Source organism: Ciona intestinalis, unplaced genomic scaffold (genome assembly GCF_000224145.3).
Source record: "Ciona intestinalis unplaced genomic scaffold, KH HT000062.2, whole genome shotgun sequence".
Lineage (NCBI taxonomy): Eukaryota > Metazoa > Chordata > Ascidiacea > Phlebobranchia > Cionidae > Ciona > Ciona intestinalis.
The window spans coordinates 273,354-285,237 of NW_004190384.2; the positions used below are offsets into that span (position 1 = coordinate 273,354).

The window sequence follows — 11,884 nt, forward strand, 5'->3', positions numbered from 1 at the left end:
GTAGGGTGGAGTAAGATGGAACTTTTTTTCACAATCTTTTTCCGTCTCATTTGGTGGTAAACAAAGACTATTTACAGAACTATGTAACCGTAGAGGCTCACACGTTCATGACATGTGGGATATAGAAGCAAACAATATTTCATTTTATCCCACCGTACTTTAATGGCTTGTGTTTCAACTTTTAAACAAATGAAAATATAAAACATATTACCGTATTCGAGAAACTTGCTGTATAGAAATGCGAGCGTCCAAAGTGGGTGTATATGAGTTTCCATGTCCCCACCTGTGCATATAACCTTATTTACGCCACCTTCTCCATACAGACGGGTGACTAACATTAAAAGCCTTGCAGTTCCAACAATACTAAACGAAGCCAACATTATCGACCAGTATAACATCGGTTTGCGAAGATCATAACTGTATATAGAACAAAACGAATTAATACAGTTTTTTAAAAAAAATGCCAATTTTGTCTTGCAAATACATAACTAAATTGATTTATCCTCGCGTAACGGGGCAACGTTATAACACAGGTGTTCATTTTTCATACGAGTTACCACTTATTTAACTTTGCGGATGACACTCTGCTGTTTTTCTTGGAAATCATTTTATTTGGTTTTCCATGTGTTAACCCATGTATATAAAATTATTTGAATAAAATATCTGAAGCCTTCATTTTAAAGCCTTAAAACACAGTAATACCGGGACACACATTCACACCCATTTAAAATGAGCTGAATTCACTTAAATGCACTTGTAGTTGTGCATAAGTTATTAACAACCATGTTGATTAGATGTGTGTATTATATTGAATGTTCAAACTTATTAATGTTATATCGCGACTACTGTTCTATTAAAGTATTAGACCATGTGCAATAGAATATTTCATAGATGGAATAGTAGATAAACCTCGGGCGCCACCTGCCGACAAGTTTAAGACGAGTGGTCGTTGGACTTATTTACTTATCCCGATTGGAATATCACACCATTTATTTATGCCGAGTACACATAAGTCGGTCAAAGTACAATCCAAGTTTATTCCCTTTCTCCTTACCCAATGTTTGAAAATTTAAGATAATGTAAAGTAAATTGTGCTGAATTTGCGTTATATTTCTAAAAAGTTTATGCTAGAGTGATATTGCTGATTAAAATATTCTATAAATGTAACGTGTGTAAATATTTGCGCGTAACATATATATAACTTCAGTAGCCCGTAACCGTGAAATGTAACTCAAAAAACGGCGTCAGTGGCCAAAGCGAATACGGTAGAGATATTAAAACAGCGGGCAATCAAATTTCTTATTCAACGAAAAAACACAAAAATATTGTAAAATAAACATTTTTTACCTTTGTCTACTCTTCATAAATTGCTGGCCCTTAAATACTAACATCACATATAATATTCCCATTATTGCAGGAACACACCAGCAATCTGTATACTGTTTCAGTATCGCATTCATTTTCCTTTTAGCAATTGCGTAACCCTAGCCTTTCTAATTATGAATAGTTGTCAATATAACATATGTTACTGCTGGACTGTATAAAAGCAAGGTCTTTTAGATAATCTAACCAGGCATTGTATAACGTAGTAACTATAAACCTAATCCGAATAAATACTCCTTTTAAAGTAACGCCAACATATATATATGGCTTAATCATTAAATGCCCTGTGCATACTAAAGGAGAGATTGAGGTTTATACTCATAAAGAGCATTCGGGCGTGCCGTTCTCGTTTAAATATAGGGTGGAATATGACACTCTTTTGTGGTGTATTAATTAACAATTGCTGTGGCTACAGTATACACTTTCGTTTACCAACGGAAACCGCTAATGTTTGGGCATTATAAAAGCTGATTAAAAACACAAACAAAAATTTTATATAAACGAAAAACATTATCTGGTCTCTAATCTGCTCGGAAATTTGGAATATCGGTTTTACCAAAAATTCTTCAACTAATTTTACCTGGTACCTGTACATGATGCAACCTTTCCGTATTTTACATAAAATGCTATTCTTTTAGGCGCAGTATTATTTTCTGTACCGACATTACTGTTATTGGCTATATAGTTCTATATTTATACAACCTCTACCTGTTAATCTATTTGTTTTAAAGGGAAAAAACACCTTTTTAGGCCAACAAACATTATCTTATCCACTTTACTTACTGCAAATAGTAAAAATAAGTTTTTATGTCAAGGTAGATTTTGTTTATTTGTAGTTTGAAAGTTTGTTTAATAATAAATAGCATTGTTACGTTCAATTGTATCAATACAACATTTTACACACACATAATTTGGCGGTAATTAAATTAATTAATAAGCATCTGTTCATGTAATTAGCTCTATGGTTAACAGTTTGAGACTATTTTCGTCGGCGAATAGTTGTATTTTGATCTATTTCATTTGCGAAAGTAACTTCTTTTGAATGGATTTCCTGAAAAAAGGTAAATACATACCAAATAAAAAAAAAGTTAGTATAACGTAAAATTTCAACACATACTTCTTTCTGAGGAGAACTGTTGGCCCGCTTTTTCACGTATGAATTGTAGAAGAAATGAATAAACAGCACAAGGTAAGAAGCGTACATTATAACGCCAGATAAAAGATGATGGTCAGTAGTTCTGCAACTAGACTCACTTCGCCAAATAACTAAACCGTACATTGTAAGACACCCCACCACCATTTGTATGATCTAAAGTTAAACAAATGCAGAAGCAGTTCATAACAATCTGATCTGAAATTACTAATTCGTTATATAACGCTCAACGTCTATTGTTCCAACCCGGTGGTCGCTGAAAAGGTTTTCTAAATTGTGAGCCATACATTAAAAAGGAAGACAAAATAACCACTTACAAAGTTACGTGGTTGGTAACTCGTGAGCAGAGGTGTATGAAACATATCACCCATTTTTTACCGACTGTTTTTGACCTGCAGTGCCAGAATTAATGAGTTTTTAATTCATTCATAAACGCTTACTTGGCTCCCAGTAATAACGATGGACACAAAGCGCGGCAATTTTACACCTGCTGCTCGTATGGCATAGTATGTGTACATCATGGCATGAATGAAGCAGTTGAAAGACATGAACACGGCACCACCTAAAACAGTAAATTGTGTTTGTTTTTGATGCTAGCAATTGTAACATTTTTGATGTCACCAATGTTACTTTATTGGAGTTCACTATCACACATATAAACTATAAAACTATGCCCTTTTCTATCCTACTGCTCTCGTTTTGGAAACGTTATTCATAGTATATGGGCCCACGCTTCTTTTTGGCTTTTAAGGGTAAATTTATCAGATTGTGTAGTTAACAAGTGAACATAGAAATTAGAATGAAAAATCACTGAATGCGACTTACCAGCGTTTTTCCCGTCATAGCATGACCAACAAAACAGAGCAACTGTTAGGTGGTGGTACCAGTGTAGAAAAATAAGGTTTTGCTTCCGAAATATAATAAAGAGCGTGTCCACTGCGACAAAAGTATTTCTGACTACGTCGTGTTGATTACGAAAAAATCGCAACAACTAACCGTATTCGAAGAACTTGCTATACAAAAATGCGGCGCACCAAAAACGAGTGATTGGTCTGTGATATAGTCCCGTATCACACACAATTCGACGAATGCCACCTTCGGTGTACAAGTGTTGAAGCATAATAAGCATCCTGGTTGTGCCGATGATGCTGAATACTGCAAGAAGAATGGACCACGCTAGCATTGGCCTTCGAAGGTCGTACCTGGACACAAGTTATTTGTGCGTGAACAGGGAATCTATGGTACTTTAAAGATACCGTTAGCACGTAATATCCCATATATTACCCGGTACATTTACTTTTCGGCAGTGAGAGGAGGTTTTAAATTGGCATACCAACAAAAATGAAAAATTGTATATGGATAGAGATGCCCAAATGTGACCTAAAGGTACTATCAAAGTTTTCCAAAACAATACAGCTTCTAAAAAAACGCTGAAATAGAAAATCAGCTTATTCGACAATGCATGGGATTTCCCTTTAGGAAAAAAGGCAATGAAGTTTGACCGTTTCTAGGTTCTTAACTAATAAAGAAACTCGGATTTAGTATAACGAATGCTTCTTCTTTGTAAATATACAAAAAATAAAAATGTAAACTGTAGAATGTTTTATTTTTTCGATTGGACCTATGGCTATATCAGGATATGCAGCAGGTTCCAGTGAGACGTTTTAATATAAAAAAGTGTTAAAAATTAACTAATAGGTTAAAAAGTGCTGAGTCAGCATTTTACGTAGCTATGTTCAATCGAAAACTTAAACATAATAAAGTCTATGTTTTACAATATTTGTTTATATATTCTTGAAGGAACAGCATTGATTATACCAAACAGAAAATTAAATTTGATTTTTCTTTAGTATCTTAGGAACTAGAAACGATCAAAGTAAAGTGAAATTATTTCTCATGGGAAATCCCATGCATTGTGCCAATTTTTTTTCATTCCAGCCGTTGAATTTGTGGTTTTGAGATTTGTTTTTTTTAAGGTGTTTTGTATTTTAAAACTTTGATGGTAGCTTTAGATCACATTTGAGGGTTTCTATCAATACACAAACTTTGATTTTTCGTTGGTATTCCCCTTTAAGATACAGAAGTCGTATGTTCTGGTCTGGTGACTAATAATATGACGTAATAATCAAACAGTTCTAATTGAGATAATCTAATTCTTATTACATCATAGTTGGCATTTTGTCGTCACCATTTAGGAATTTATCGTATACACAAGAATAGTTTATTAGTTTAACATATTTGTGTATACAAATGCAAACACCCGTTTTATATCGTGTATTTTCGTGGGCCCCTAAGTTTTCTTTAGATCACCCGATACACCACTGTCCCCATATACATACATGTACACTAGACACACCTATTCCGTGTTTCCATACATTTCTTCCCAGCAACCACAATCCCAATGTACATTATGGAAAGGTAAACAGGGAAATTCCAGTTCATGGTTACGACCTTCAAGTCAATGTCGTCTAATGCCTTTTCGAACCACCATGGCTCATAATGTCCATATCCTACAAACCACAACTGTTATGTATACAGCTATAGTGCAACAGCAAATATTGCCACTGACCTTGACTTGCATTCATGGCCAACTATAAAACGAGTCCTTCGATACCCTGTTGATATGAAACCTAAAACTCTGAACACCGCGTCTGTAGACACACATATTTTACTAATCACATTTTAGTGTAAACACTAATCAGAGTTAACTTGAGTTTAAATATGTGGCACCACCGGTTCAAAGAATAGTAAACAAGCTCCTACGTATCAGGTCAACGCAGTTATTCAATATTCGTCCTTTCATTTACTATTTGTAACCTAAACTCGATTTCATTCCCCACTTTGTCTAAAGCTTGATTCGAAACTTCCCTCTTGCCTTACTACAGAAGCCACACTTGCCAACTAAACCCTTTCTCTCAGTGAACCATTGTCTGACCTGGCATACCATCAATGTTTTCAACTCAACAAAGCGTTACCTACCCGGTTCGTTTCATTATGAGTTTCAACGGTTAACCTCTCACCGATACAGCTTCGTAGGTAAACACAATTTTACACAATCGGTCAGATTTTACTTCAGACTATTTACTCAGTAAACTTATATATGGCTTGGTCAATATAAATCAACGTACTTATGAGTGGGCGTGATTATGATATTTTGTGGTTCATTTTAGAAACGTTTTGGCCGATGTGTTCTCCAAATTGTTACAATATAAATGTTTTATAACGTTTTTTTTGTGGACAGTATTGTCTATAATTAAAAATCCGCGTAACTTTATTTAATATCAAAAAAAAAATGTTGTACAGTCTAAATTGGCCAAGTTTTAGTTAAAAAATATAAACTCGATACAATGAAAGGTGCGGAACTTACCAGCTAGCAAAATTAATGCAAATACTTATTTTCGCTCAAACATACAATGTACAAACAAGTATTTGCGTCATTGGACTCGGTGTAAAGTCCGCCATCCAAGGTTATCGACGAGTTTTGTTTGATGGGTGACTTGCTTGATTCGCAAACCATAACTTGGCCTCGTATTTTGAAAAAAAAGGGAAAAGCAATCATGGGTTACCATGAATATATTTATGACTTGGAAAAGGTATTACCACATCCTGAATAATAAAAATACACACATAGTAACAGGTCAACTGTTGGTAATAATGCCGCATCAGTTAAACGTATACCTTATAAGCATATATAACCCACATAACACCAAGAATTAAAAATTTAGGGACATTCATGCACTACATTTTCAAGGTCATGTTAAGTTTGAGGCCAAACAAACTTTAAAATAGGTGTTCATAAAAATTGCTGATGCAACAATTGTCCATCAAAGTCCAAAAACTCGGCACCAATAAACATCATCTATATTCGGTAACCCGAACATGTTAGATTCCATGAATGGAGATCCTTGTTGAAGTAGCTACAAGTCCCACCAACCTAATATATCCCCCCCCTCCCGCACCCTGACTTGTATGTACACACGTCATCCGCTTGCCTTCTCATGGCTACCATCCACAACAACAATATCGTTTACAGGAGCCATCTCTTTGGTTACAGTAAGCCGCTCAAGGTAGGCAAGGAAATCTAAACCTAAAACGAGTTCAAGGTTATAACTTCGGTTGCATTACGAAATTGCTATGTTTAACATGTTTATACGTGGACTCTATACATTGTGTCGTAAGTATGTGCAATATCAAGGTTGAATGTACCAATAATATTTTAGTCGACGCCCATATAATCAGCTCGTTTAAAGGGGCTTACAACGAAAAGTATTTATATAGTAGGGTGGGGGAAGATGGAACACTTTGTCCGATAAACCCTTTTTTTAATTTTTTTAAGCCCTTTTTTAATTTTTTTTTAATTTTTTTTTTTTTCTTTTAAGGACCCCCATTTAATGATAATGAGAAAAATAAGGTTACAAAATTATTCGACAGTATTATCACGACTTTATAGTGAAAACTGATTACTGTTTTTAAATATTAAAAAAATATATAAAATAGAAACAGTATAGTTTAAAAATGTGAAATAGTAAGGTGCTATTTTTCAATGCTCGCTAAATCATAGTACAAGCCAATGAATTTTTTTAGTTTGCGTGTGCGAACGATTAAACTAGTTTCATAGCTTCATAAACAACCTTGAATATTTTGTACAGTTTGATTTTGTCTCATGAAACTAGTTTTAGTTTTGTAAAAAAAAACCTGAGATAAAAACATAAAGAAAATAGGCAGGGGTTAATATGACTTTAGTTTGAGATAAAACAACAAACAAAATATCGGTTTAACGTTATATATGTGAAGTTTACGTGGCAAAGAAACTAGCACAGCCTGGTAAACTCGGTAGGTTAACTACAAGTTGCAGAATACTGCTAATGTAAATATATTTCAATTTAGAGTCCCATCTTCCCCCACATTGTAGTTTTGTATGTTTTCATTGCCAAACTTTAAAAGATTTGCCTTTAATTTAGTAATTTATACCCCAGGGATTTTTCTACCATATTGTACTGATAGAATAAAAACATAATATTTTGAAAATATATTCGAAATTTGATCATTTGCACATGGAGATAATTTATGAGAAGTGGCTTGTGTCAAAAACAGAATAGTAACACCTAATTTGTGGCAAAAATAAAAACTTTATCAATAGTTATTATCAATTTTCTGTTATTACAAGTTCATATACATTTGTAGGATACAATATTTATCAATTGATGTTCGAACAATACCCATTGTGCGTACAGTATTATTTCGTGTTATTTACGTGTATTCCTATTTATAAATACACCTAATAATCAAAATTAACAATAATTTCAAACTGTCCCCTCTTATCCTGTGTGTTTTCGAATTTGTAAAATTTCACCTGTTGTGCGGATCGCTAAATAACTTCTCGTGTGTTTTGTTATATTTTTTAAATTGTTGTCAATTAATAAAGGAATGATAGTACTAATTCGTGGTATTAACCAAAAACCCCGTCATCTATTTTAATTTTGGAAATATTTGGCAATATGTGTTTAAGTGTCCCATATTCCCCATTGTATTATATTACCATTTTTAATTTGAAAAAAAGACGGTCAAACTTCGGTGGTGACGCTTTTACACTTTTTCTTATGGTAACTTTCAATGTTGCTTATTCAACATAACACCTTCATATTTGAATGGTTGTTCATCCTCGCGTTGCGACAGTCGTTATAACACGAGTGTACTGTTTCATAAACCTTATTTCCGCTTACGTGTTACTTTGTGTGTATAACTTTTGGGATAGATGTTATTTTCGTAATTTTTTTGGAATGTGGTGCCAACAATTTAGCCCCATTAGCGACCACTTGTATAAACGACTTACCTTCCAACACTCGCCCGAATACAACACTTGTTCCATCGAATGAAGTTGAAGGACCGAACGTGATGTAAAACTGAGAGTTGAACTTGCTGTCCGAGTTATTCTTTAAACCCACAGTAGCTAATGTACCAGCCGATAAGTGGCGAAGCTTAAGATTTTCATTCTCAAACGGAACGTCTAATGCACTCCGTCCGCTCGTACCGTTGTTATTTATTATGTCGCCACCCTGTAATAATAAAACAAACGCTAAGTTATAACACCTTTTATTTAACTGTTTTTGTAGTTAAAGTAAACAAACATGCGTAAATATTGTTTACAAAAGCCCGATATAGGCTGTTGCTAATGTACAGCATTCACGTTCGGGGAATATGGGCGTGCCTCGCTGTAATGAGACATTGTCCATATAGAATACAATATGCAAATATCTACATCTTATACTTGCCATTATCATATGTCCTGGAACCAAGAGATAGAACTTCGAGCCCTTATATCCGTATCCTTTCTCATGGGTTGCCAATTTAACAAAGTTTTCCACGGTAAGCGGACACGACTTTCCATATAAACCAAACACCAGTTCCCCTGTTTTCCCGCCTTCCACCGATATTTTTAATGTCACCTTGAAATTAAAGTTATTATTAAATGTGCATGTTGCATCGAATAATGTCTTTGTATAGTATGAATAAGTGCAACTTATTTATCTTCGCATGGTGGGGCAACAACAGCGCAGTTATAACACGGGTGTTCTGTTTCATACACAACCTCGTATAGTTATCACGCATGCAATTTGTGTGTGATTTTTGTTAGGCAACTTTTTGTAATCCCTTTCGGTTGCAGCAATTGCCGTTACTTGTCATGTCCAATGAGACATACGCCCACACTGGTAGAAGCGAAGAGCCTTGAACCCTATATCTCTGGGTTGGAACACTAAAAATGGCAATTGCTTTAATGGATTGTCTTAATGTCATCACTAAGTTACATAAGTCGTAACTCGTAAGCGGGCACAGGGTGTTTCTGGTACAACGATGTTGTAATGCTAGGGTAAATAAGTTACATTTATACATTCATAAAGAGTAGCAAGCCATGCGTTCTTTCTCAACATGTGCTGTGGTTCTTACCTTATCAGTAACGGGCGGGTGTTTTATTTGATTTCTTTGATCCAACGAATCCGAGGCAAAATAGAGCGCTCCAGAAATTAAAACAAAACCAACCGACAATATAACGGCCAGTGGATGTCGCCTGCACAACGGTCGTATCGCCAACCAAACTTGCTTCACGCAAGATTGAACATTATCTTTTTTTCTTTTTTCCCTTAATCTATCGTCTCGCCTCTCTCGTTTCTGTTCTTTCTGACGAGTAACTTTTCCTTTGGCAGACACTGCAGCCTTTTTCTTGTTTGGCGTTGCTTTTGTATTGTTTAAATCGTCTTTATCGGCCGCTTCCACGTTTGCTCTTTTACGAGTTACATTCGTTGAATCAGTTGCAATCTCAGGTTTAACTTCGGGTTTTGTTTTTGCCATTTTTAAACCGAAATTATATTTATACTACAGTACTATGGGGTAAGATGGATACCGTTGGCCCCTAAATCCTAATATTTCCGGATTCTGTTAAAGGGTATAGGTAAAAACAAATTAGGTAATGATATAAATGTGCAGATATGACCTAAATGTGCCACCAAAGTTACGAAACAGCTTTAAAATACCGGATTCGGTATAAAGCATGCTTTCACTTTGTGAACGCATAAATGTTGTAAAATATAGAATCATATGTCGACTGAACATAGCTACAGGGATGTATGCACTTTTTCTACTATAAATTAATTTTTAATTTTGTTTATATTAAAATGTTTGTTATGATACACTGGTATCTGCTTTCTTTGGTAAAAAAATCGATTGTTCGTGTTGAAAATTAAGTTTGAAAATGTGCTGAGTCAGCATAATCGCAAAATTTCAGAAGCTGTATTGTTCTTGACACTTTGGTGGTACAATTAATCACACTTGAGCATCTCTATTTATAAAAGTCCACCTTTTGTTGGTTCTTTAACAACGCTCTTTTAGAGACACGGGAAAAAACGACGCTACTACAATTAAAAGCGATTTCTCCGTTACGAATTAAAACCTGAAACATTTTCTTTTGAGTGTTGAGGGTAAGGAATGTCAAAAAACTTTCAAAAGATTTTACAAAACACATTTTATTACTTTTTTTAGCCTGGCAACTCGCGTTTTTCTTACACTGGCTTAAATATCTGAAGTTAACTCCATCGTAACTTTAACAAGAGAACTTCTATTACATAATCGATGAGGTAAGATGGTTCATGCTTTTCAGTCTCTTATATTGTTCTATTTGGTAGTTAACAAAGAATATTTACAGAATTATATACCGGCATCCTCACGACTTTAAATAGCGTTGTAGAAACTCCAGGATATGATGTGCTATAACGACATCCATCTTACCTCACATTACTATCATTCTACATCACCATTTACACAAATGTAAAACTGCAATCCTTACCTGCTGTGAGCCACGTTCTTAATCACGTGACATCATCCGCGACCAATCAGTGTCGAACATCGGGCATGGGTTGTTGGTATAGCATATACTTTCAAGTATGTGTGGATGATTACGACAATTTAACTTGTGTTACGCAGCTGGTTTATACGCTGTGGTACAACTGTATTACAATTTAGAAATTGCAGAACACCGACAGTCGTTAGCACGGATGTTCTGTTTCATACACCCGCTCACAAGGTACCACGTTTTTTTAATGTATGGACATATTTATAAAACTTGGTTGATCCTAAGCCGTGAAGTGTTTTTCCCAATGAAACATATATACGCCAAATGATAGCAGCTTCATGCCCGAACCTGTAACTTTTGGGATACAGGCAGGCATGCCAAATACATGCACAACTGGGTCAAGCACATAAACAAGTTAGCAGAGCTTAAATTAATAGGTAGGTGCAATTTTAAAATATTCATAAAGATGAGACGTAAATGTACATTGTAAAATCTTCTTTACCTTTTGCTAAATTGTCAACTTGGCGTTGCTTTGTTTTGTGAACCTGATTGAATGTATAGCTGATAATTGAATGTAACTTACTCCATCCTCGTGTGGCCGGAAAACTACAGTCGTTATCACACGCGTGTTTTGTTTTAACATCTCGTGCCAGCTTACGAGTTACCATGTATATGTTACTTTGTGGGGGATCTTGTTTTGGGGATTTTTTTCATTTTTTCTGTATGGCTGATAATTTGGACAACCCATTAGTGACCACTGGGTTGGAGCAATTGCCGTTAAGTATCTTTTAGTTATACCCAAGAAAACATACACCCACAACGGTAGCAGAGACGAGTCTTGAACCAATTACCACTGGATTGAATGTATGAATGAATGTAACTTACTTTATCCTCGCGTGGACGGAAAACGACAGTCGTTATCACACGGGTTTAACACCTCGTGCCAGCTTACGAGTTACTATGTATGTTGCTTTGTGGGTGATTATTTTTTTTAGGAGTTTTTC

General features: G+C 35.1%; 2 protein-coding genes across 2 annotated transcripts; both read right to left on the minus strand.

Moving 5' to 3' along the window:
* Positions 1-2,197: 2,197 nt before the first annotated feature.
* Positions 2,198-5,404, minus strand: LOC100182900 (elongation of very long chain fatty acids protein 6-like). The gene is made up of 7 exons (XM_026838156.1): positions 5,106-5,404; positions 4,893-5,046; positions 3,533-3,738; positions 3,362-3,472; positions 2,977-3,098; positions 2,501-2,692; positions 2,198-2,434 (listed from the first exon to the last, which is right to left on the minus strand). The coding sequence occupies exons 1-7, from the start codon at positions 5,119-5,121 to the stop codon at positions 2,363-2,365; spliced, it is 873 nt and encodes a 290-aa protein (XP_026693957.1). The 5' UTR covers positions 5,122-5,404; the 3' UTR covers positions 2,198-2,362.
* Positions 5,405-6,094: 690 nt separating this feature from the next.
* On the minus strand, positions 6,095-10,945 carry LOC104266516 (peptidyl-prolyl cis-trans isomerase 5-like). Its single transcript, XM_009862914.3, has 5 exons — positions 10,875-10,945; positions 9,482-9,967; positions 8,809-8,982; positions 8,370-8,592; positions 6,095-6,623 (listed from the first exon to the last, which is right to left on the minus strand). Exons 2-5 carry the CDS (start codon positions 9,881-9,883, stop codon positions 6,517-6,519), a joined length of 906 nt encoding a protein of 301 aa, XP_009861216.1. The 5' UTR covers positions 9,884-9,967; positions 10,875-10,945; the 3' UTR covers positions 6,095-6,516.
* Positions 10,946-11,884: the final 939 nt, after the last annotated feature.